A 27,314-nucleotide genomic window follows, 5' to 3' on the forward strand; every position below is an offset into this window, starting at 1 on the left:
TAAATTACTTGCTAAACATACCTCTTCAAATATGTTACGAGAGCATGATGGTTGTATCACTTCAATAATACTTTTCTCCATCTTTGGATGGTTCCCCAATGCCTTTTCATCACCTTTTTCTTGATTCTGTACATTGTTACTTTGAAGATCCTTGTCAACCGAACTTTGTTCGCCTACTTGTTCTTGTCCTTGAGGCTTGTCAATTTCTGTGGCACGGAACTCATAGGGCAGGAAGTAGGTTCCCTTAACTTCAGAAAAAATCAAGCATGGTCGTTTTGCTATGCTTGCCATGCCCTTTCTCAATAATGCTTGCCTCTTTGGATTTGATGGACTCAGAATATAAACTACTTGATTCGGCTTTTTCAACCGAAGCACTTTCATGTTCCGAATCATCCTTCTTTTCATTGATTCTACCAATTGGCAATGCTTCTTTTATTTGAGCCAATTCTTTCTCTATTTGTTTCTGGCGGCGAGCGGCAAAATTGGCTTTAAGTTTTTTCTCAATTTCAGCCCACTCTGGATATGATTGCCCCCAATGATTTTATATTCTTTCGGCAATGACACACGAGTGTTGCCGAAATTTTGCAATTGTGTAGGGGTGTATAATATGATGTAGTACTAGGTGAAGGCATATGCATTGTTGTAAAACCATATTTTTGCTCGCCAATTTTATCAATTGGCAAAGATTCATCTTCTTGCAAAACTCTAGCTTTTATTGCCACATAATCAGGAAATAGCCCTTTTTCATGTTGTTCAAGGCAAAGAGCACTGATCCTCTTATTCTGGGCTAAACTCTTCAATGCAGCCACCACTACCTCATCTTCTACAATATTTGGCACAACCGCTCTTGTAAAATTTACATTTATTCAGCTATGACCAGAAAGGTGTGAAGCCGAATTATGAACATCTACAGTTGTGTATGGTGCTGAAAAATTACTGTCATGAGGTGTAGCATATGATGGTTGAGAGTAACTGACTGAATAGCTAGTAGCAGTACGGCCAATTCTTCCATCCATCGGCAAGGTTGGATTCACATATCACAAATTAGTTGCCAATGAATAAAAGGGCGAAACACTTTCTAGTATGCTATTGGAAATTTTAACATGATGTGTTTCAAATTGATTAACCATACCCATCATGTTGTTCATCGGCATATGGATTTGTGGGGTTGCCGATGCATGAGAGTTAGGATACATATGTTGTATGTTACTAGTATCATAAGAAGTTGAATCATGTAAATTACTTTGAATCGGCCTATGCACGTAATTAGATGCATTATTGAAAAAACTAGGGTTGGCCGATAGAGTATACTCATTGAACAATCTAGTAACACCATATGAATTATTTGCATCTACAGTAGGGAATTGGGTATTCATATTCGTAGCAAGAACGGGCTGGAGACCGTTCAAAGCTTCGTCCCCAGCGGAGTCGCCAAAAAGTGTGTTCGCACACGAACACGTCACCATGTACCTCCAACGCCGAGGGTGATGCACCGCAGCTCATGTCGAAGGAGACCCGTCCGGAAGCGCGGTACGCAAGCAATCCGGCGGGTGCTTTGAAGAACCCAAAACCCCACACGCCCGGGAGGGACCATGTCAGGGCGTGCGCGACCTGATCATCTGTAGGGCCCCATAGATCGCCGCCCTGCAAACGAAGAACGAGCGAAGAACGAGAAGAAGAATTAGGATTAAGGAGAAAAGATAAAAGATAAAAAGTGGTAGATGAATTTATCGATTGTGTGTTGTTCAATCGGCCGTCACCCATTAGGTATATAAGAGGCGGATGGACTTCCCATACAAGAAAAGGACTCCAAATCACGTCCAAATCTTTTCAAAATTAAGCGAACTCGGATTTAAATAAGTCTGGAACATTAGTTTGGTTTTTAGGTCCCACAGGCCACAAACTACCTCGGATGAAGATGAGCCCAAAAGCAAATTTGATAGTTTCGACAAGAGGAACAACTTTCATGCTGAATGTTTTTCGATTCGAAGCCATCTTCTAGGCCAAAACGGTCACGCAAAACATCTATTTGCTCGCGCTACCCATCAGACATGCGTCTGGTGGGGCGCGCCATATTTCGCCTTCTGAGAGGGCTGCATTCTGATGGCTCTAACTTTCGCATACGAACTCGGATTGGGACGACTTTTATATCAAAATCAATCGTTTTGACGAGACGAAGAAAATTCGTGTAGATCATTTTTCCATATGACGCCGTCTTGGAGGCGTGATCAGTCGAATAGTGTTCTGAATACAAAATCTCAGTACTTCGAACACAACTTCGGCTTTAGAGATGAGATCGGATGGATATGGCCCAAATATTAAAGTTCTGATTTCGAAGATACAAAACTTTCTCACTTTGAACACTTTTTCATTTGAGGCAATCTTAATTGTGTTTTTGACCATGCCAAAATCTGGTGTCAACAACGTAGCGGGGTGGATGAGAGCGCGCCAAGTGGCGCTGATCACTGTGAGTCTCCCGAAGGAGCGCTCGTCAACTAGTTGCTCTTCATTACACCTAGTGCCAACTGAACCCACGTGGACCCTTAGAGATTTTCAGAATTTGTTAGATAGGCTTTAGGCCCACCCATATATTTCAAACTATGTCAGCGACACTAAGTCAACTGACCCACGTACATGTAAGTGATAATAAGTCACCTCACTTCAAAGGCAGCAAATCTGAACCGTAGCTCGACACGTGCAGGCTCCTCTCTGCTCCAAATGACAAAACTTGAAACGCCAGGGGACCTGCGAGAAAGGGTTTTCAAAGGCTGGACGGAGAAAGCTTAAGAGGAGATGCCCAAGGATGGAGCCATACAGATGCTCCGAGGAAGCAGGCACGCGGGCGCCCTGTGCGTGCTGCACGGGAGGGAACCCCCTCCGCGGCACGGGCCGGCACGCGCCCGGCGCGCTCCGGCACGCCCACGGCGCGTGTCTCCAGCGCCCCCCGCCGCTACGTGGCCGCGGGCCATTAACATAATCCCACGGCCTGATTAACATAATCCCGTCGCTTAGCTTGCCTCTCTAGACCCCCCTGCAGATGCAGTCCCTTCCCAATATGGCGTGAGCAGATAGATTAACTAATCCGCTTGGGTCAGCAGTAGCTATTAGTAGTAGCTGCCCACTAGCTGCACTTAATTATGCATCGGTTCGTTTGATAACCGTTTTGATTTTTCGTTTGGTGACGATCACCGTCATTATATTATGCTTCCACAAATCAGCTCTCTGGATTTATTTATCTTTGTCAGGAAAATCATCTCTCTCTGGGTTGATTGAAGTATTAGACCGGCCAAAAATGGCATCCAATCCGGTCCCAGCATATTTTTGGAAGCGAACCCGAATATATTGGCTGGATCGATGCTAGATACTACTCCAGCAAAGGGGAAATGTTAGGTCCACCGGTGCAATATCTACCCGTACTGTAGTCATCATCATTCATACAAAAAGACATAGAAAAATAATCTATCGTCAAATTGATCGTATAAGCAGCTAGCTAGTAGTAAGATTTCCAGAAAGATAGATTTGTGCCCAGCTCTAAATTCATCGAGCTAGTGCAATAAATGGTATTGAGGAAAACAGCTAAACAAGAAACAAACGGGGAAGCAAAGAGAATAATACAACAGAACACATAACTTGAACTCAAGCCCTTGTCAATCTAATCAATCTTGAACTGATGGTGAGGAGATTGCCAAACTATGAAGCGGAAATGAACTCCAATTATGAATCACCTCCAACTATGAAAAATGTCATCTAGGTCCTCGAAAATCCTTGAAGTGCAGTACGTGTGTACATATGTGACACCTTTGAAATAGTTCAAGGACCTATATTACACATTTGAAATAGTTTGAGGACCTATGATGCACTTCACTCTTTTAAAAAATACTACTACAAAAAAAAGGTTGGATTCCATCGTAGCACTATTTGGGCCCTCTTTGATTTGCAAGATTCTTAAAGCCTACTAGAATAGGAAGAAGGTGTTGGATCCTACTGCAAAATTTTAAAACACACGAATATGCGATAGTTTTTTTTTCAGAAAAAGAGAATATGCAATAGATGTTGGTTCGTTGCACTGCGGGGGTGCGTAATTTTTCCAATGGATTAGTTGTATGGCATAATAATCATCGAAACAAAAGGAAAATTCTAATGAGGTTGGATTCAACTGAAATGAGATTGCATGCAATGTACAACATATAACTGTCTCCGCAAAAAAAAACCATATGGTTTCTAGTCCTACAGGCCAACAGCCCCTGTCTTTTGGAAAATCTACCAAGAATCTTGTAAAATCCAAGAAGGACCTAGATGTATTATGTAATTAATTAGTGGGTGTGTGATGCAGAACACGGGAATTTTCTATTCTTGTATATAAAAAGAATGCAAGCTGATCAATTTAATTTATAGAAGACTATGAACATTAATGTATATCGAATCTAGCCACAGAGAGTATATCAGATCATTTATACATGACAAATACATATATGCAAGATCATTAAAAGATAGTTGATTTATGTTTTCTTCATATAAAAAAGTTTTTCCACGTGGACCTTGGAGCAGCGTAAGGTAAAAACTTTCACTTTGCTCTCAAATTTTAGATTAGAGACTTAGGCATCCATATTAGTTAGCTATATGGCTAAAATTCGTTATCTAGAAAGTCGCATTTGACACTGACGTCCCCTCATCTCTGGCCCTATATAAATGGGAGGTCACCACTCCGGAACCGGTTCAAGCAGCTGAGTCCATACATCAAACCTGCCATGAGAAGTAGTTAATATTAATCATCTCTCAATAAAATTCCATTAGCTTAGAGGGTCTTCCCCTACTACCAGGCTACTACTACCGCTTCCTCCAGCGTCTCACAAAGAATAACGCCATTAATTAGGAGCTAGATAGCTCGGTGGTTAGGTAGCTAATTAAGCTAGGTTGTTCCACCATCATCCCTGACCTCCCCACACGAACTCGACCGAGCAGAATCTAGCTGCTGCGAGCTGCCGGCCGGCAATGGGGCACCAGCACCAGATGTTCGGAGACCCGTTCGCGAGCAGCATATCGTCGCTGGAGGCCGACATCTTCTCCGTCGCCGCCGGCCACCACCATCCGCAGTGGCCGGGCCTCGACCACGACGTCCCGTTGGCGCCGGCTGCCAACAACGGCACATCCTCCGGCGGCTATGGCTCTCCCGGTGGCGGTGACGGCTCGGGCTCCCACCGCAAGATCAGCCACAACGCGTACGAGCGCGACCGCCGCAAGCAGCTCAACGAGCTCTACTCCGACCTCCGCTCCCTCCTCCCCGACACCGATCACACGGTAATTAAATTTCTCACTCAAACTAACTCATCAGCCTTCCTCTGAGCTACATGTGAGAGATTCCGTTCTGAACATCTGTTGGATTTTCTCTGGTGTTGCAGAAGAAGCTGAGCATTCCGATCACGGTGTCGCGGGTGCTAAAGTACATCCCGGAGCTGCAGAAGCAGGTGGACGGCCTGGAGAAGAAGAAGGAGGAGCTGACGCGGGCCAGCTGCAAGCCCGGCGTGCTGACCATGAAGGAGAACACGGCTCCGATCGTGTCCGCCACCTGCCTCGACGACAGGGAAATCATGGTCCAGGTCAGCCTAGTGAGCACCATGGCCGGAGTTCTGCCCATGTCCAAGTGCATCAAAGTACTGGAGAACGAAGGCCTTCGCCTCATCAGCTCGTCGACTTCCGCGTTTCAGAACAGGACGTTCTATAGCCTCCATCTTCAGGTACACATCAACAGATGCTTCTGCCTTTAGCTCATGTTGTTTTCATGTCATCGATGCTTGTGATTTGATCTTTTTTGGATTCTTTTTTACTTCGCTTGCTTACCACGTATGCCATGTGGTTGCTTATGATTTGATCTTAACAACTAGTAGTATATAGTACTTGACGAGCTAAAACTCAGCAAAGCACTTCTTTTCCGGCGATGTCGACTGGGGCGGGTCCACATAAAAGGATAAGGATTTATCAAAATCTCAAGAGTACATGGATTTAAGGACATTTATTTTGGCTATATATGCAATATATAGGATCTTGCCATGCCGTAAACTGGATTATCTAGCATAGGATTAGAACTATTTGGATTTAATCCATAAAGGTAAAAACAATATGGGCATTTGTAAGCTAGTTAGCTTATTGCAGTATGACTTGCTTGGGTGCATCCTACCCCCAATAAAAGGTTATGATTGTTAACTCAGATCAGTGGTGGAGATTAGAGGCCACCCATTGAGTTAAAAATGGTAGCATAGTACAACGAACGGGCGAATAGTACATTTTGTTTACCTCAACCGAGACATGCACGGAGGAAGCAATGAAAAGAATAGGTACAACGCATCATTTGTGTCAAACAGACCACAAAGGGTCTCTCCTAGTGCTAAAGTGGCACTCTAGCTATATGTTGTGTGGATTCCGCAAAACCCTAGTCATTCGAGGTTGATCGGGTACCATCTTTTGGGGTTCGGAGGGTTTATACTACTACGGAAGTGTCAACATTCATTGGTGAACAATCTTTACGCCCTTGGCAAAGAGGACGATCGAGATCCATCTGTTTTGGTCATTTGCTTGGTTTTTTGGACATGGAGAAGAAACCACTTGGGGTTGATGAGGTTGTTGCTTCCTCCCATATCAGTCGGGTCAGTTGATACTAGACTAGATCTAGGTATACTATATTTTTCAGAACGGAGGCAAAAGATTTTCCTCATTGATTAACTAAGCAGAAAATAATTGCCATGTTAATTGGCAGAGAACCGGATGAAAACCATGATCTAGGTATAATAGGATGTGGCTGCACCAAGATAGACCTTGGTTGGCCTTGGCTTTTGTCTCGCATCCTTTCCAATCCCAACTTAAAGGTGCCAGATGGATCTGGTTGTTACATCAGTGCAACAAACAGGCATGGTCCAAGTTCACCTGACCTTAATTAGTGAAGGACCATGTGGCCCAAGTTCAGCTATGTGGTGGAATCAGTTACACATGGAAAGTGTAGAGAAAGTTTGACTAGCATATATACCCTTGTCTACCAACCATATATAGCATTTCTGGGTTAACCCTTTTACATGAAGCGATGATGAAATTGTAGTAGTGACGATAGGTATGTATGGTCCATCTAATAGGTGGGTAGAACATTGACCGAAATTGGACTAGGGTTTTACACAAGTAACATCATCTTTGTTAAGACAATGCCGTGTACTCTCACACAATAGAATGCATGGACTCTTCTCCTATCCTTTTTCCCCAACCCCACAAAGAGTATCGATAGTACATGTGGAAAATGCTTATCCAGATAACTATTTATATGAATCTTGTGGATGGTTATCTTTTTTTTTGGAAAAGGAGGCTCACCCCGGCCTCTGCATTTGTGGATGGGTATCTATCCCAGTGGCAAAAGCACGGCTGTGCGCCTTGGCAGACCCAAATTCGAATCTTGTGGGCGGAATTTATTTCATGGATTAAAACAATATGTCTCGGACATTCCTTCGTTGGTCTAGTTTATTTATCTGAATCTTTCTGCAGATTTCCCTGCCAAGAGAAAATAATCTTCATGCAAATATGTATGCACCACTTTATTTGACAAACTGAGCAGTAACACTATAAATGTGTCAAAATTATAAATGAATGAGTAAAAGTATGCTGACTTTTGCATTAAGAATCCAGGCTGCATGCGCTAGAACGGCAATTTTATATCAAAGAACTTACAATGCCATCTTATTTTTTGTATTGAAACAGAGAACCCAACGGACGATGAGCAAGGAGTGTCCGGCATTTTGTGAAGAACTGGAGAACGCCCTGACGCAAAAGGCAGGACTACGCCTACATCACCACCAGTAGATTATATGTAGCATAAGAATGGTGTATATATATTGTCGTGTTTAACCACCATGAATCAAAATACATGCATGCCATAGATATAGGGCAAATACCCAAGATAAATAGTATTGCTGATATGCATGCATGATATATAGTACCTATAATGCAGCGTGTTTCATATATATAGTAATTATGATTGTATATACATTTCTATGGACCCCTGTATGTATGCAGCTGCGCGCTGAGGATAAGTAGTAAAACAAATACTCCCTCCGTCACGAAATACTTGTCGGAGAGATGGATAAAATTGGATGTATCTATAATTAAAATACGTCTAGATACATCCATTTCTCCGACAAGTATTTTCGGACGGAGGGAGTATATAGCACTACCTCTGTTCCTATAGAGCTTGGCAAGAAGCAGTGGCGTTGTGATGAAAGAGTACGGACCATGTCCATGTATGATTCATGTAGCACGGAAATAAGGATGATTTGCCTCCACTGTTCCACAGTCCACACATACAGACCGTGCCTTTACATAAACTATCCCGCAGGGTCCGCTCCAGGCACGCAAATGTCGACATTTGGTGTACCACGGAACTAATCTATCACCTGGTGTCAGTGAGGGCAATGGTGATTTTTAATATGCTAGTATCATGCGTTTTGTGTCACCGTGTGCTCATCTTGTAGCATGCATGCATCTGCCAACTGAGCACATGGTGGCGAGGTGAACCTCTCCCATCAGCCGTCTCTAACAGCTCGATCGAGCTGACCGTACTTGCTTGTAGAGTGGTAGTACGTTCTGTCTCCTGTCCTGCAGTACTGTTGTACTACTGAAATGTACTTCTGGAGCTGTCAACAGAAAAAAAAAAAGACACTGGACCAGAAGGAGAGGAACAGGTGCCGTTCGAAATTCCCGCGCGGCCCAGTGGTTTGTTAGAATGAAAGGCCCGTGGAGTGGAGCGCCTTGCAAAGGAGGCGGGCCGGGTGACAAGGCTCCACGGATTGCTCCTCTCCTTCTGGTCCAGTGTATTTTAAGTTATCCAGAGAGCAAATCCTCAAAATGAAAAAAACAAAAGTGACATAACAAACACCACGGATTGCGACAAGTTGATCGCCTCGATTCCCTAAAAAAAATTCATCAACTCAAAAGTGACATAAAGTTTCATTTCTTATTCTAGCGATGCTCTTTTAGGGGTAGAGGTAATTGTCAATTGTTTCATAACAAACACCACGGATTTTATTTATGTAATCATCCCCAGGGAACCCAAATGGCTCGGTTAAAGTCATTTGGCGGGATTTCAGAGCTCCAGGGCCCACAAGTCAGACCACCCGCGTCACTGACTTGACAGTTGACACGCCGTGCTGCTGTCTGCACTTGACAACCACTCAAGACAGGGTGAGTGCGGTACTGTACTCTTATGCGTGGAAGAGCTCCTGTCTGCGCATCCAGCATTTCATTTCGCGGGAACGGCGGAACTTGTTTTGGTAAAGCACTATTATCGTATCGGCGTTTGTCAACCTCAACAACACGTGCGTGGAAAACCCATGGAAGTTGCAAAGAAAAGAGGAAAAAAAAACGTCAGGCACAAGAGCTGCTACGTTGCCACTTGTTGTGAGGACAAGTGGTAGAACACAGCAGGCGTCGGTCGCGTTCATGCACGGACGTACGTCGACATCAACGATTCGCGGTTGGCTCCACGCGTGCTTGCGTACGTGGAAGCGTCTGTTCCATGCGTGGAATCCCGAGTGCTCACACCTAATCCACCGCAATTTATATCGTCGCTCAAGAAACAAGCTGAACCATGGGGTTCCTTTGCTTCTGAAACAATGCTGTGGGTGGGAGTGGGACCATCCATAGGATAGGAGCAAGAATTTGGCAACAAAAGCGGCGTACTTGAGTACACAAGCCAACTATTTCTGCAGTGATATAACTAGTTTCACAATGATCTATCTCAATGTTCCTCAATGATCAATGATCTGCAGCTTTTCTGCAGGTGTTCACACTCTCTCCTCAAGAAGGTTCAGTTCAGAGGAGATCTGACCAAGCAATCTTGCCTGGCAGGCTGATGCCCACATGAAACTCCATTCCGCTCCACATGTTACTCTTATTAGGTAGACATATCACATGTAATGTGGGAGTTTGTAATTGAGTGCAGCAACGATGATTGACAATCAAAACCTTTGCAGGCAGACATCAGATTTTCCTCACTCTGAATAACCGCAGTTTTTATACAGAACACTTTGAATAATTGTAGTCTTCTTCAGGAGAAGAAGAAAGAAAGCTCTGCTTCCGCAGGACACACGCAAAACTCCATGCCACTCCACAAGTTAGTCTTAGCTAGAGGTATGCTGTACTAACGAACGAAGCAAGTCAACAACGCCGATGAACAATCAAAACCTAGTGACCATCTAACCGCACTCTCAATAATCGTAGTAGCTCTCTTCACAACACTCTGAATAATTCTAGTCTTCAGAACACTCTCTGAATGTTTGTAATTTTCTTCAGAAGAATGCTCTGCTTCCGTAGAACACCCTCGCCCCGTCCTTCCTCGACTGTGCCTCCGGCTTCTTCTCGTCCCTCTGGACGACGACCCCGGCGCCGCCGTCTCCGTCCAGCTCCATCGGCAGCTTCATCGCGCCCAGCGACTCGGTGAACTGCTGCATGCTCTTCACGTACATCTCCATGATCTGCCGCTGCATCGCGCTCTGCTCCGCCTCCATGTCGATGACGTCGCCCGTGGCCATTGGAGACTTCAAAACGCCGACCTTCTCCTTGCCAGACGCCGCCCCTCCGTTGGACGTCGGCGTGTCGGGCGCGTCGCAGCACATCGGCGCCGACACGGTGGCCTCGTGGGCGCCGTCGTGCCGATGCGGCTTCTCTGTCGCCGCCGAGGAGGAGACATCGATCGCCCTGTCGTCGCTGGTCGTGGTGGTCGTCGAGGCGTTCTTGCTTCCGTCCGAGGACACCGGCATCAAATTCTCGCCGCCTGGGCTCGTGATCATCTCCATGGCGTCAAACGGCGCCACTCCGAGGTGCAAGAACGGCAGGTACTGGACGGCCATGTCGTCGTTCTCTTTGGCCGTGTTGAGGTCAGGGAACTCGATACCCAAGTAGTCCACCGGCGGCGCCGGCGGCTCAAGGATGACCACCTCCGACGTGATCGACGGCCCCGTCGCGGCGCGATCCGATGGCTCCGTGATGCACGCGTCGCCGCGGCCGGAGGGGAGGGCGAGGGAGAGGCTTACGGTGCCAGCGGGCGAGTGGGTGAGATCCGTGGACGACAGGGAGAACTCCCGCCGCTCCAGCCGCGCGCCGTCGGCGGCCGCGACTTGGGCGAGCGGCACGAGCGCGAACCCGAGGAGCTGATCCTCGAGGAGGCTCTCGGCGCAGCTGCGCATCCACACCTCGCACTTGAGCGCGTCGGTGCCGAGCCTGCCCCGGCGGACTCGCAGCGGCGGGAGGCGCTCGTCGAAGCGCGGGCTGGCGCCGCCCCCGGCGGCCACGCGCGTGGAGAGCGCCGGCGCGTGGGCCGGGCTGGACGTGAGCGAGAAGCGCGCGTACACGTCCTGGTCGGCGTAGATGCAGATGTTGTGGATGGCGCGCGCGCCGTGCACGTACACGTCCAAGAAGCACCCGCCGCCACTCTCCTCGCCGTCGTCCTCCTCCAACCCTCCGCCGCCCCCGACATGATCCGGCACGTACCGGAATCTGGCAGGCTCCATTACCGATGGACTCGCCGGAACGGAACCGATTGATCACTAGACGATCATCATGGACCTTAGCATGGACCTTAGATTTCTAGTGTGTTTCTTGCTTGCAGTTGAAGACAGTTTCTCACTGACCCTTGGAATTGTTAGGACTTTGGGTCGGGGAGAGAGTAGGTGGTGGCCGGCGAGGGAGGAAAAATGGAGGCGAGTGCACACGGGGTATCATCCATCTCCACTATGTGTGCTCCTTTCCCGTTCCTTCTTGTCCACACCCTTGCACCGCAATTCTTGGCCTCGCGGGTCAGCCACGCATCGGCCTCGCCATGGCGCCATCGTGTAGTAGTTGTTGCTGCACTTGTTTATCGATCACCAGGGAAATGCAGACGCATGATGGCTCAAGAAAAGGAAAAGTATAGCTGGGTCTGTCTACATTGCTGAGGGATGACTTGACAGCAACATTTCTACAGAAATTCAGCAGTAAGCAGTGTCATGGGTCGTGTCAAAGTGTCGAAGTTTCACAGTGGAAAGGGGACAGTTCACATCGGTCGGTGGTGCATAGCTCAGTTCACATGGTAAGCCGTGATTACGATTTTGTCCTACAAAACTTCCAATGGAGTAGACGTAGGCGCATCAGGACGGCGATTTGGTGATAGGGAGCATCACCTCCCAGTAAAATCAAAAGGAATAGCAAAACAACAAACAAATTTGTTTTTTCTTTTGCATCAAAGATGAACAAGTTTTCTTGGGACGTGCAAAATTTCATGGTGATTCGGCGTCAACGAGCTCTGGACAAAAACAAAATCGATGTTTCGTGAAAGGTTAAAAAAATCGACTTTGGAGCAATGATTTCCCTTTTTCCTGTCCCGAGCTCCTCCAATGTCAAACCGCCATAAAATTTTCCGCCATTAGAAAACTTGTTCTTTTTTTATGTGTATATTTTTAGGTGTTTTTGATATTTTTTTGGCTTTTACTGTTCACCCGGGAGCATCTGTGGTCGTGATGAGCTATGGATACCGTAGGCACCTGTCTAAATTTGTGGATGACAGCAAACTTCGTGCCATAATTACGATTTATTTTCTTCCGTGAGATATTCACCACTATAATTCAAAAATAACAAGTTTAAGTACTTCAATTCCATTTGTACTCCCATTATTTGTTATGTGTTTACTTTTTTATTATCAGAGTGAATTGACCTAAGAGGAAGATATTTCTATCGAGATTCAGTTTATTTTAAATAGTCTTGTGGACATAAAAAATGTTTAATTATGACAATTCATGATGTTATTTTATTTAAATTTCAATGGTTTCGTTTAAAATATTTTAGTATTTTCCTTCTTTAGACATAACTTCCTAGCATTACCGAGTGGGAGGTTGTTCTGCTCTCATCCTGTGCAGGCCTAGTTTTAGTTCTATTTCAACTTAAGCCCAATGAGGTAAAATGGATGTACCATTGGATTATATCAATTATTGCGTAATATTGGTACCAACAGAAATATATCCAGTTGTTATATTCAAATTTATCCAAATTGAAATAAAAAATTATTGATTTGTCGAATTTAATTTCATAAATTACAAAATATTAATTGTTTCGAGCGTTACAATTTTTTCTGTCAAAATTCAAAAATTTGTGACAATCGGACATGTTATGTAGGATAATTTTGTATGAATAAAATTATATTTATTTATTGGGTTTCACATCATTCAGAAACTAGATGTGATTATCATTTCCAAAAATATAGATATACAGATATAGAAAAATATTACTTATTGCATATTAATAAATATTTCAACAGTTGTGACAAACATTTATAATATAAGAATACCGATTATAATCATAAAAGTATTTATTTTTACTGCTATGACTTGCAAGAGGACTGTAATCTTATTGATTTCCGATTATGTTAATAATAAAAGATTTGAATTATTTATGCTAAACTTTTTTACTTATTTATGACTTACTTAATAACACAATATGTTAGTTACTAACTTTCCTATCACATTTAGCACAATTAGCCATATATATTGTGCTGCTAAATTTAAGATACAATATTAATTGTTGCGATTCATGTATTTATTTATTGCAAAATACACTTTCGCCAAATTGATATTACATACTTGAAGTTATATCGGCTTATTTTTTGTAACAGTTCATTTTAGATGCTAGTAAGAAACCTTACATTGATTGAAGGAAAAAAAACACCAAATTGTGCCCCTTTGTATGTTTTTAAGTTTCGTTCCCTTTGTAAATTAATGTGCTCCATTAGATGTGTTATCGTGCATTATATGTGTTTGATTTTTCTTAGTATCCTAATAAAAAATTCTAGAACATACTTGTCTAACAAATATCTTGACATAGGTCGTAGAATGTCTTCTATCTTAAGTGTAATAAATTGAAATCATATACTAATAAATTGAACTGAGTGCACACTGTGCATCAACCAAATCCACTATGTGCGCTCTTTTCATGGTACTTCTTGTAAAACCCTTGCACCACAATTCTTCCGCGGGCCAGCGACGCATCGGCCGCCATTCGCCATCGAGTAGTATTGTTGGTGCACTTGTTTATCATCGAGTAGCTGGGTCTCTCTACATTGACGAGGGATGGCTTGATACCAACATTGTCAAGAATTTGCACTATGCAGATCAGTGCTATCGCATACCATAGCCTTATACTATGCACGATGAAGGCATCATACACGTTATAAAAATATATCGTGTCTCTGAAAATAAAATGTGTGTGATGGAAAATACATCGCGCACAATTGGGTAAGGAGAACTGTGTGCGATTCCTTGGACACAATTCTTCTCAAAGAAGCGTGTGTGATGAACTGAGCTATTGCACATGTTTGGCAAAAAGAACCGTGTGTTCTGCATAGCACACGGTAGTCTCTAATTTCGTGAACTATCGCACACATAATTTTTTGATACACCGTTTGCGATTTATAACAGACTGTTCATTTTGATAAATCATGAGATATATTTAACATCGCAGACAGTTACGCCTAAGAAGGCGTGTGTGATAATGTTCACAGAGATTCAAATAACCAAAATTTTCCCCACATCACCCTGGCCTCCTCGCATAGCTACCGCATGAAATATTTAAGAACATGCATACAACTCGAAATGATAAACTAACAGAGGTTCATAGGTTCATAATTATACAAAATATTTACAACATAGCATAAAAACAAGCTAGGCATATGCATATAAAATGATCATCATCTACCACTTCTTGGCATCTTTGCAAGCGTTGCGGCTGCTGCGATGCGACCCATCAGCATCAAGGGGAAAGAGACATGTCCTCGTGTTAACTACCCATTAGCATCAAGCTAAAGGAGACACATCCTCATGTTAACGATCCACCCATGTGCTCCAGGCGACGTTTCTTGCTCCAAACGTAACCCACCATATTGAGGATGCACAGGCGAGAGTCATCATGCCTTTGGATGCCTAGAGCTGTGTCTCGGGCCTCAATGGCCCTATCGTTGACCTCGCTTAGCTTCCCGCCCCAGCTGTCCGCTCCTTGACTGTCTGCTCATCAGTGTTTGCGTCGGTCATAGCCAGGATCACCGAGGTTGTCAACTTGACTGGCGTTCGAGGTCTCTACCATGTAGCACTCCTTGACCGACATCTAGGGACATTATGTCCCTGTCACGGGCGCAAATGCACCGCTGGCGGCCGTTTGTCCATAGATTCACTGGTCTCCTTCTCCAGGTCACCATATCCTCGGTTGCACCCTCAAGCACCTCGGTGAGATCCTCGATGTTTGCGATTCGACCTCCCATTGATGCTCCCGAGCCCGACATGATGCCAGACCATAGAAGATCAGCTATCCACGTGAATCTGTGGCGTATTCCAGATTGCTCAATCAAACAATTCGGCTTGGAGCGAAGTTCTCGACCTGGATGATGTGGCCAGTCGAGCTAGCGATGAAGGTGGTGGAGCTGAAGATGAACATTTGTCCTGGCGTGTATATAACGCTGGATTCGATCTGAGCTCCCATGAAGCCTCTACATTCACCTAGCTGGACCTGCGTGGGCCATCACTATCGGAGACGACCCCAACATGTCCCTGAAGGAAATATGCCCTAGAGGCAATAATAAAGTTATTATTTATTTCCTTATATCATGATAAATGTTTATTATTCATGCTAGAATTGTATTAACCGGAAACATAATACTTGTGTGAATACATAGACAAACGGAGTGTCACTAGTATGCCTCTACTTGACTAGCTCGTTGATCAAAGATGGTTATGTTTCCTAGCCATTGACATGAGTTGTCATTTGATTAACGGGATCACATCATTAGGTGAATGATGTGATTGACTTGACCCATTCCGTTAGCTTAGCACTCGATCGTTTAGTATGTTGCTATTGCTTTCTTCATGACTTATACATGTTCCTATGACTATAAGATTATGCAACTCCCGTTTACCGGAGGAACACTTTGTGTGCTACCAAACGTCACAACGTAACTGGGTGATTATAAAGGTGCTCTACAGGTGTCTCCGAAGGTACTTGTTGGGTTGGCGTATTTCAAGATTAGGATTTGTCACTCCGATTGTCGGAGAGGTATCTCTGGGCCCACTCGGTAATGCACATCACTCTAAGCCTTGCAAGCATTGTAACTAATGAGTTAGTTGCGGGATGATGTATTACGGAACGAGTAAAGAGACTTGCCGGTAACGAGATTGAACTAGGTATCGAGATACCGACGATCGAATCTTGGGCAAGTAACATACCGATGACAAAGGGAATAACGTATGTTGTTATGCGGTCTGACTGATAAAGATCTTCGTAGAATATGTGGGAGCCAATATGAGCATCTAGGTTCCGCTATTGGTTATTGACCGGAGACGTGTCTCGGTCATGTCTACATAGTTCTCGAACCCGTAGGGTCGACACGCTTAACGTTTCGATGACAGTTATATTATGAGTTTATATGTTTTGCTGTACCGAAGATTGTTCGGAGTCCCGGATGTGATCACGGACATGATGAGGAGTCTCGAAATGGTTGAGACATGAATATTTATATATTGGAAGCCTATATTTGGATATCGCAAGTGTTCCGGGTGAAATCGGGATTTTACAGGAGTACCGAGGGGTTACCAGAACCCCCGGGGGTAAATGGGCCATAGTGGGCCTTAGTGAAGAAGAGGAGAGGCGACCAGGGCAAGGGCCGCGCGCCCCTCCCTAGTCCGAATAGGACAAGGAGAGGGGGGCGGCGCCCCCCTTTCCTTCTTCTCCTCCACCTCTTTCCCCCTCTTCTCCTAATCCAACAAGGAAAAGGGAGGGAGTCCTACTCCCGGTGGGAGTAGGACTCCTCCTGGCGCGCCCCCTCCTAGCCGGCCGCACCTCCCCCCTTGCTCCTTTATAAACGGGGGCAGGGGTCACCCTAGAGACACAACAATTGATCGTTTGATCTTTTAGCCGTGTGCGGTGCCCCCCTCCACCATAGTCCACCTCGATAATACTGTAGCGGTGCTTAGGCGAAGCCCTGCGTCGGTAGAACATCATCATCGTCACCACGCCGTCGTGCTGACGAAACTCTCCCTCAACACTCGGCTGGATCGGAGTTCGAGGGACGTCATCGGGCTGGACGTGTGCTGAACTCGGAGGTGTCGTACGTTCGTTACTTGATCGGTCGGATCGTGAAGACGTACGACTACATCAACCGCGTTGTGCTAACGCTTCCGCTTTCGGTCTACGAGGATACGTGGACAACACTCTCCCCTCTCGTTGCTATGCATCACCATGATCTTGCGTGTGCGTAGGAATTTTTTTGAAATTACTACGTTCCCCAACAGTGGCATCCGAGCCAGGTTTTATGCGTAGATGTTATATGCACGAGTAGAACACAAGTGAGTTGTGGGCGATACAAGTCATACTGCTTACCAGCATGTCATACTTTGGTTCGGCGGTATTGTTGGATGAAGCGGCCCGGACCGACATTACGCGTACGCTTACGCGAGACTGGTTTCACCGCCATGCTTCGCACACAGGTGACTGGCGGGTGTCAGTTTCTCCAACTTTAGTTGAACTGAGTGTGGCTACGCCCGGTCCTTGAGAAGGTTAAAACAGCACTAACTTGACGAACTATCGTTGTGGTTTTGATGCATAGGTAAGAACGGTTCTTGCTCAGCCCGTAGGAGCTACGTAAAACTTGCAACAACAAAGTAGAGGACGTCTAACTTGTTTTTGCAGGGCATGTTGTGATGTGATATGGTCAAGGCATGATGCTATATTTTATTGTATGAGATGATCATGTTTTGTAACCGAGTTATCGGCAACTGGCAGGAGCCATATGGTTGTTGCTTTATTGTATGCAATGCAATCGCCCTGTAATTGCTTTACTTTATCACTAAGCGGTAGCGATAGTCGTAGAAGCAATAGTTGGCGAGACGACAACGATGCTATGATGGAGATCAAGGTGTCGCGCCGGTGACGATGGTGATCATGATGGTGCTTCGGAGATGGAGATCACAAGCACAAGATGATGATGGCCATATCATATCACTTATATTGATTGCATGTGAAGTTTATCTTTTATGCATCTTATCTTGCTTTGATTGACGGTAGCATTATAAGATGATCTCTCACTAAATTTTAAGATAAAAGTGTTCTCCCTGAGTATGCACCGTTGCCAAAGTTCGTCGTGCCCAGACACCACGTGATGATCGGGTGTGATAAGCTCTACGTCCATCTACAACGGGTGCAAGCCAGTTTTGCACATGCAGAATACTCAGGTTAAACTTGACGAGCCTAGCATATGCAGATATGGCCTCGGAACACTGAGACCGAAAGGTCGAGCGTGAATCATATAGTAGATATGATCAACATAGTGATGTTCACCATTGAAAACTACTCCATTTCACGTGATGATCGGTTATGGTTTAGTTGATTTGGATCACGTGATAACTTAGATGATTAGAGGGATGTCTATCTAAGTGGGAGTTCTTAAGTAATATGATTAATTGAACTTAAATTTATCATGAACTTAGTCCTGATAGTATTAGCATATCTATGTTGTAGATCAATAGCTCACGTTTAGCTCCCCTGTTTTATTTTTGATATGTTCCTAGAGTAAAACTGTATTGAAAGATGTTAGTAGCAATGATACAGATTGGATCCGTGATCTGAGGATTATCCTCATTGCTGCACAGAAGAATTATGTCCTTGATGCACCACTAGGTGACAGACCTATTGCAGGAGCATATGCAAACATTATGAACGTTTGACAAAAGCTCAATATGATGACTAATTGATAGTTAAGTGCACCATGCTTTACGGCTTAGAATCGGGACTTCAAAAAGGTTTTGAACGCCACGGAGCATATAAGATGTTCCAAGAGTTGAAATTGATATTTCATACTCATGCCCATGTCAAGAGGTATGAGACCTCTGACAGTACTTTGCCTACAAGATGGAGGAGAATAGCTCAACCAGTGAGCATGTGCTCAGATTGTCTGGGTACTACAAATTGCTTGAATCAAGTGGGAGTTAATCTTCCAGATAAGATAGTAATTGACATAATTCTCTAGTCACTATCACCAAGTTACTAGAACTTCGTGATGAACTATAATATGCAAGGGATGACAAAAGTAATTCCCGAGCTCTTCGCGATGCTGAAATCGATGAAGGTAGAAATCAAGAAAGAGCATCAAAGTGTTGATGGTTAACAAGACCACTAGTTTCAAGTAAAGGGACAAAGGGAAGAAAGGGGAACTTCAAAAAGAACGGCAAGGAAGTTGTTGCTCAAGTGAAGAAGCCCAAGTCTGGACCTAAGCCTGAGACTAAGTGCTTCTACTGCAAAGGGACTGGTCACTGGAAGCGGAACTGCCCCAAGTATTTGGCGGATAAGAAGGATGGCAAAGTGAACAAAGGTATATTTGATATACAGATTATTGATGTGTATTTTACTAGTGTTCGTAGCAACCCCTCGGTATTTGATACTGGTTCAGTTGCTAAGAGTAGTAACTCGAAACGGGAGTTGCAGAATGAACAGAAACTAGTTAAGGGCGAGGTGACGATGTGTGTTAGAAGTAGTTCCAAGATTGATATGATCATCATCGCACACTCCCTATATTTTCTGGATTAGTGTTGAACCTAAATAAGTGTTATTTGGTGTTTGTGTTGAGCATGAATATGATTTTGATCATGTTTATTGCAATACGGTTATTCATTTAAGTTAGAGAATAATTGTTGTTCTGTTTACATGAATAAAAACCTTCTATGGTTATACACCCAATGAAAATGGTTCGTTGGATCTCGATCGTAGTGATACACATATTCATAATATTGAAGCCAAAAGATGCAAAGTTAATAATGATAGTGCAACTTATTTGTGGCACTGCCGTTTAGGTCATATTGGTGTAAAGCGCATGAAGAAACTCCATGCTGATGGGCTTTTGGAATCACTTGATGCTTGCGAACCATGCTTCATGGGCAAGATGACTAAAACGCCGTTCTCCGGAACAATGGAGCGAGCAACTGATTTATTGGAAATAATACATACTGATGTATGCAGTCCGGTGAGTGTTAAGGCTCGCGGCAAGTATCGTTATTTTCTGACCTTCACAGATGATTTGAGCAGATATGGATATATCTACTTGATAAAACATGAGTCAGAAACGTTTGAAAAGTTCAAAAGAATTTCAGAGTGAAGTAGAAAATCATCGTAACAAGAAAATAAAAGTTTCTACGATATGATCGCAGAGGTAAAATATTTGAGTTACGAGTTTGGTCTTCAGTTAAAACAACGTGAAATAGTTTCACTACTCACGCCACCTGGAACACCACAGTATAATGGTGTGTTCGAACGTCGTAACAGTACTTTATTAGATATGCTGCGATCTATGATGTCTCTTACCGATCTACCACTATCGTTTTGGGGTTATGAATTAGAGACAGCTGCACTCACGTTAAATAGGGCACCATCAAAATCCGTTGAGACGACGCCTTATGAACTGTGGTTTGGCAAGAAACCAAAGTTGTCGTTTCTTAAAGTTTGGGGCTACGATGCTTATGTGAAAAAGTTTCAACCTGATAAGCTCGAACCCAAATCGGAGAAATGTGTCTTCATAGGATACCCAAAGGAGACTGTTGGGTACACCTTCTATCACAGATCCGAAGGCAAGACATTCGTTGCTAAGAATGGATCCTTTCTAGAGAAGGAGTTTCTCTCGAAAGAAGTGAGTGGGAGGAAAGTAGAACTTGATGAGGTAACCATACCTGCTCCCTTATTGGAAAGTAGTTCATCACAGAAACCGATTCATGTGACGTCTATACTAATTAGTGAGGAAGTTAATGATGATGATCATGGAACTACAGATCAAGTTATTACTGAACCTCGTAGGTCAACCAGAGTAAGATCCGCACCAGAGTGGTACTGTAATCCTGTTCTGGAGGTTATGTTACTAGACCATGACGAACCTACGAACTATGAAGAAGCGATGGTGAGCCAGATTCCGCAAAATGGCTTGAGGCCATGAAATCTGAGATGGGATCCATGTATGAGAACAAAGTGTGGACTTTGGTTGACTTGCCCGATGATCGGCAAGCCATTGAGAATAAATGGATCTTCAAGAAGAAGACTGACGCTGACGGTAATGTTACTGTCTATAAAGCTCGACTTGTTGCGAAAGGTTTTCGACAAGTTCAAGGGATTGACTACGATGATACCTTCTCACCCGTAGCGATGCTTAAGTCTGTCCGAATCATGTTAGCAATTGCCGCATTTTATGATTATGAAATTTGGCAAATGGATGTAAAAACTGCATTCCTGAATGGATTTCTGGAAGAAGAGTTGTATATGATGCAACCGGAAGGTTTTGTCGATCCAAAGGGAGCTAACAAAATATGCAAGCTCCAGCGATCCATCTAGGGACTGGTGCAAGCATCTCGGAGTTGGAATATACGCTTTGATAAGTTGATCAAAGCAAATAGTTTTATACAGACTTGCGGTGAAGCCTGTATTTACAAGAAAGTGAGTGGGAGCACTACAACATTTCTGATAAGTATATGTGAATGACATATTGTTGATCGGAAATAATGTAGAATTATTCTGCAAAGCATAAAGGATTATTTGAAAGGAGTTTTTCAAAGAAGGACCTCGGTGAAGCTGCTTACATATTGATCATCAAGATCTATAGAGATAGATCAAGATGCTTGATAAGTTTTTTCAATGAGTACATACCTTGACAAGATTTTGAAGTAGTTCAAAATGGAACAGTCAAAGAAAGAGTTTCTTGCCTGTGTTACAAGGTGTGAAATTGAGTAAGACTCAAAGCCCGACCATGGCAGAAGATAAAAACAGAATGAAAGTCATTCCCTATGCCTCAGCCATAGGTTCTATAAAGTATGCCATGCTGTGTACCAGATCTATTGCATACCCTACCACTGAGTTTGGCAAGGGAGTACAATAGTGATCTAGGAGTAGATCACTGGACAGCGGTCAAAATTATCCTTAGTGGAATAAGGATATGTTTCTCGATTATGGAAGTGACAAAAGGTTCGTCGTAAAGGGTTACGTCGATGCAAGTTTTGACACTAATCTAGATGACTCTAAGTCTCGGTCTAGATACATATTGAAAGTGGGAGCAATTAGCTAGAGTAGCTCCGTGCAGAGTATTGTAGACATAGAATATTTGCAAAATACATACGGCTCTGAATGTGGCAGACCCGTTGACTAAACTTCTCTCACAAGAAAAACATGATCACACATTAATACTCTTTGGGTGTTAATCACATAGCGATGTGAACTAGATTATTGACTCTAGTAAACCCTTTGGGTTTTGGTCACATGACGATGTGAACTATGGGTGTTAATCACATGGTGATGTGAACTATTGGTGTTAAATCACATGGCGATGTGAACTAGATTATTGACTCTAATGCAAGTGGGAGACTGAAGGAAATATGCCCTAGAGGCAATAATAAAGTTATTATTTATTTCCTTATATCATGATAAATGTTTATTATTCATGCTAGAATTGTATTAACCGGAAACATAATACATGTGTGAATACATAGACAAACAGAGTGTCACTAGTATGCCTCTACTTGACTAGCTCGTTGATCAAAGATGGTTATGTTTCCTAGCCATTGACATGAGTTGTCATTTGATTAACGGGATCACATCATTAGGTGAATGATGTGATTGACTTGACCCATTCCGCTAGCTTAGCACTCGATCGTTTAGTATGTTGCTATTGCTTTCTTCATGACTTATACACGTTCCTATGACTATAAGATTATGCAACTCCCGTTTACCGGAGGAACACTTTGTGTGCTACCAAACGTCACAACGTAACTGGGTGATTATAAAGGTGCTCTACAGGTGTCTCCGAAGGTACTTGTTGGGTTGGCGTATTTCGAGATTAGGATTTGTCACTCCGATTGTCGGAGAGGTATCTCTAGGCCCACTCGGTAATGCACATCACTTAAGCCTTGCAAGCATTGCAACTAATGAGTTAGTTGCGGGATGATGTATTATGGAATGAGTAATTAAAGAAACTTGCTGGTAACGAGATTGAACTAGGTATTGAGATACCGACGATCGAATCTCGGGCAAGTAACATACCGAAGACAAAGGGAACAACGTATGTTGTTATGTGGGAGCCAATATGAGCATCCAGGTTCCGCTATTGGTTATTGACCGGAGACGTGTCTTGGTCATGTCTACATAGTTCTCGAACCCGTAGGGTCCACACGCTTAACGTTTCGATGACAGTTATATTATGAGTTTATATGTTTTGATGTACCGAAGATTGTTCGGAGTCCTGGATGTGATCACTGACATGACGAGGAGTCTCGAAATGGTCGAGACATGAAGATTGATATATTGGAAGCCTATATTTGGATATCGGAAGTGTTCCGGGTGAAATCGGGATTTTACCGGAGTACCGAGGGGTTACCGTAACCCGCCGGGGGTTAATGGGCCATAGTGGGCCTTAGTGGAGAAGAGGAAAGGCGGCCAGGGCAAGGGCCGCGCGCCCCTCCCACTAGTCCGAATAGGACAAGGAGAGGGGGGCACCGCCCCCCCTTTCCTTCTTCTCCTCCACCTCTTTCCCCATCTTCTCCTAATCTAACAAGGAAAAGGGAGGTGGGAGTAGGACTCCTCCTGGCGCGCCCCCTCCTGGCCGGCCGCACCTCCCCCCTTGCTCCTTTATATACAGGGGCAGGGGCACCCTAGAGACACAACAATTGATCGTTTGATCTTTTAGCCGTGTGCGGTGCCCCCCTCCACCATAGTCCACCTCGATAATACTGTAGCGGTGCTTAGGCGAAGCCCTGCGTCGGTAGAACATCATCATCGTCACCACGCCGTCGTGCTGACGAAACTCTCCCTCAACACTCGGCTGGATCGGAGTTCGAGGGACGTCATCGGGCTGAACGTGTGCTGAACTCGGAGGTGTCGTACGTTCGGTACTTGATCGGTCGGATCGTGAAGACGTACTACTACATCAACCGTGTTGTGCTAACGCTTCCGCTTTCGGTCTACGAGGGTACGTGGACAACACTCTCCCCTCTCGTTGCTATGCATCACCATGATCTTGCGTGTGCGTAGGATTTTTTTTTGAAATTACTACGTTCCCCAACAGTCCCAAGGTATGGTATCCCGTCTAGGTGATTAGGCTGGATGATAACAGGAGGCAAGCTTTTACCCAGGTCTGGGATCTCTCGATCGAGGTAATACCCTACTCCTGCTCTCCTATAATGCGATTGGGGTGTGTACAAAGTACAAGTAAAGTAATTAGGGAGCCCAGACCCCAACTTATATAACACATTGGGGCCCTAGGATTATAGGTCTTAGTCGGCTATGTCAATGAAGGTAGAGTCCTCCATGGCTCCAGTATTTTCTGCTTATAATGCAAGTCCTCCGAGTCTTCCACATAATCGCCATGGACTGCCCAACGTGGCCCAGGATGGAATTGACCTAGGGGTTCTCAGCCCAGCGCATTAGGCCAGGAATCGACATTGTGAGAGAACCCTGGGCCGGGACACCGTCAACAAGCATACACACCCATATAATTGTAATTAAACACGACGTGTGCAGGTTTCCATGCTTATGTCCCGACGGTGCAGATTAAGTTAAGCAAGATACCTCACGATCATAGCAGAACAGTGACTCTCAAGCTGAAGGAACGATTAGTACAATAAGAAATATGTTCTTTTCATAGAAATATCACCGATTAATTTTTAGGTGATTTTAATACAAAGCTATGATTCTCTTGGTGGATCATCTTAATTATCAGTTGGTTTGCTAATTCTACGAATATGAGATTTGTTGAAAGATATCAGCTTCAATTTCCCTTCTGTCCATAATATTAGTTCACACATTCTTATTAGTAATATTTCTCCAGCAGATCCTCAGACAATTCAAATTAAAGCAACATGCTTACTCACCCGTTGTACACTATCTAACGAAATTAAATTCAAGAATATCTTAACCAAAATGCAGAGTTAGTAAGATTACAGAGATAGCTAAGATGAGGCTTGAGAAATATCCTAACGGATCTGCTAAAAATCAGTCGACTGAGACTTCCCAGTCGTCCGATCTATGTTCGCGTGAAGATTCGCGCTGGGGCGCTTTGTCCCTCTTTTTGGCCCGTGTAAGGCGTGGGCCGGCCCGTTTCATTTTGTCTGTCGAAGCGTGGCCGCGCGCGAGCGTTTGTGCAGGGTGGGCTTTTTTGTTTGTTTGTTTTAACTTGTTTTTTTTATCGGGCCGCTGGGAGGGAAGGGAAGCAGGCACCGTGGTAATTAAGAGGGGAAGGGGAAGAGGCCACCGTGGTAAATATGAGGAGGGGAGGGGTCAGTTAACTGCAGTCATTTCATCTCTCTCCATTCTCCCTCTCCCCAAATCCAAAGAAGTGCTCGTTGCTCCTGCAGTTGTTCCCTGACGAACAGATCCGAGCGCTCCTGCAGGGATGGCCGATGCTGCTGGCCAGGCGAGTCATCCACAAGCTTGCTTGCTTTTTTTTTCATGGCACATCATAGATCTGATTGGGCTTGTATGGGTTCCAGGTTTTTTTGTTTTGTATCAAGTACTATTGGTTTATTAGTTTCAAGCAAGAGAATCGCCCCCCAGTGTGTAGCTCTTTTTTTTATTAGATTTTAATTTTTTTGTGTTCGTGCATATTAAGATGTATGCTGAATTTTTAGTGGTATATGTAGGTTTGCATGTATCCATATAATGTAGATTCGTTTTTTTTTCATGGACATATGTTTGATTACAGTAATCTAGAGTTACTAAAACTATGTTTTTTCATGGACAAAGGTGTTGGATGGTTACTGAAACTATTTTTTCTACTAGGAGTTTGTTTTTTTGTTACTAAATATTTTTGTGTCTCAGTAGAAGTTGAAATCATGCCCATGGAAAGTAGAGCATGATGAATCTTTTTCAGTGGACCCATTTTTTTACCAGCAGTGTATGTGGCGTCTCGTTTCTTAGATTTTTTAATCCCAACCCATTTACTTGTGTGGCACTTTTTTTTTCAATTTTTTTTGTAAGTTTCTTCTTAGGAGGCTATATCAAGTTAAGATTTTTTATAGAACTATTAGTAAAGCCAAGTAGCTATAATAGATTTTTTTTTTCCTGGAACTAGTAGCACCACCATTTCCTATGCTTGTAGGTACTTTTCTAGAGAAGTTTGTTCTTTTCTTAGGGTTCTTTTAGCTGAGAATATTCTGGTCTAGCATTCAGCAAAAGTACTAGTCAACACTTTTATTAGTTCATGCTATGACTTTTTATTTTCTGAACACTTTAGTGGAACAGTGCACTTTTCCTAGCATAATAGCAAAAATTAATCTAGTCATGTGTCAAGGGGAACAGTGCACTTTTGTTATATGTCAATCCTGAAACTGGGATTTACTGCATTAATGAAACTGTTAGTTCTGAAATTTGTTTTTAAATTTGTTTTTATTAGTTTAACTATAACTTAAACCTTTTTTAAAATCTGTTAAATCTGGAAAGGGTTCTACTTTTTGTTGCTAGTGTTAATCTGAAACTGCTTTTTAATTTGTCTTTTTGTTAAACTTTTTTGTGGCGCACAGAAAATCCCCAAGAAAATTGTTGTTGTTGTGCCATTTGAGGAACAGGGTGTTGTGGGTGTTTATGTTGATGGTGGGAAATTCAGAAAAATCCCATACCACACTTGACACTTCTGATGACGGTCGCATTGTGTTGGACAGCAAGAAGTGGAAGGAGTTCACAGCTAGCAGAGGCCTCACAGTCAATTCAGCAATTCTCATTGGCTTCAAGGAGAGCATGGCCGGCGGTGTTGATGTCTTGCTCGGGATCAAGATTCTAGTCTAGGCACTCTTTGACCAGGGGGAACGAAAGACAATACATCTATGATATGTCAAGACCCGACGAACCTTTTTTTACGCTATGTTAAACTCTTTGTTAGTTAACTCATATCTCAAGAACCGTCGTTATGTGTTGATATTTAATGCCACTCTATGTTTGTTATGCTTTTCATGGGAAAACCATGTGTATTTTCTATCCATGTTTTAATTTTTTTTGTTTCCCCCCATGATGAAGCATCTATGTTTCAGGCTGTCTTTATATCTTCTTTTTTATGTGCATTTATTGTGTTTTGTAGTTTCATTATTTTTTCAAAACGCTCCCACGAACGAGAGAAACAATTTAGAGATGATGTTTTGAAACGAAAATAACAATGCATATACGTGTTGTTCATTTTTTAAGGGTTTTTTAAAGAAATGCTGGACAATCGTTTAGATTTTGTTTTGCACAATCGTTTTGTTTAAGAATTACTATGCTTTTTT

The 27,314-nt window shown here is 43.6% G+C and overlaps 2 protein-coding genes across 2 annotated transcripts; one reads left to right on the forward strand and one right to left on the reverse strand.

Annotated features, from left to right (window-relative positions):
* The first annotated feature begins 4,713 nt into the window (after positions 1 to 4,713).
* LOC109779200 (protein IRON-RELATED TRANSCRIPTION FACTOR 2) lies at positions 4,714 to 8,038 on the forward strand. Its single transcript, XM_020337808.4, has 3 exons — positions 4,714 to 5,298; positions 5,400 to 5,735; positions 7,735 to 8,038. Exons 1-3 carry the CDS (start codon positions 4,993 to 4,995, stop codon positions 7,834 to 7,836), a joined length of 744 nt encoding a protein of 247 aa, XP_020193397.1. The 5' UTR covers positions 4,714 to 4,992; the 3' UTR covers positions 7,837 to 8,038.
* A 1,978-nt stretch (positions 8,039 to 10,016) lies between these two features.
* Positions 10,017 to 11,847, reverse strand: LOC109779201 (uncharacterized). Its single transcript, XM_020337809.4, has one exon. The coding sequence runs from the start codon at positions 11,538 to 11,540 to the stop codon at positions 10,320 to 10,322; it is 1,221 nt and encodes a 406-aa protein (XP_020193398.1). The 5' UTR covers positions 11,541 to 11,847; the 3' UTR covers positions 10,017 to 10,319.
* Positions 11,848 to 27,314: the final 15,467 nt, after the last annotated feature.

The sequence above is a fragment of the Aegilops tauschii genome, chromosome 3 (genome assembly GCF_002575655.3).
Source record: "Aegilops tauschii subsp. strangulata cultivar AL8/78 chromosome 3, Aet v6.0, whole genome shotgun sequence".
Taxonomy (NCBI): domain Eukaryota; kingdom Viridiplantae; phylum Streptophyta; class Magnoliopsida; order Poales; family Poaceae; genus Aegilops; species Aegilops tauschii.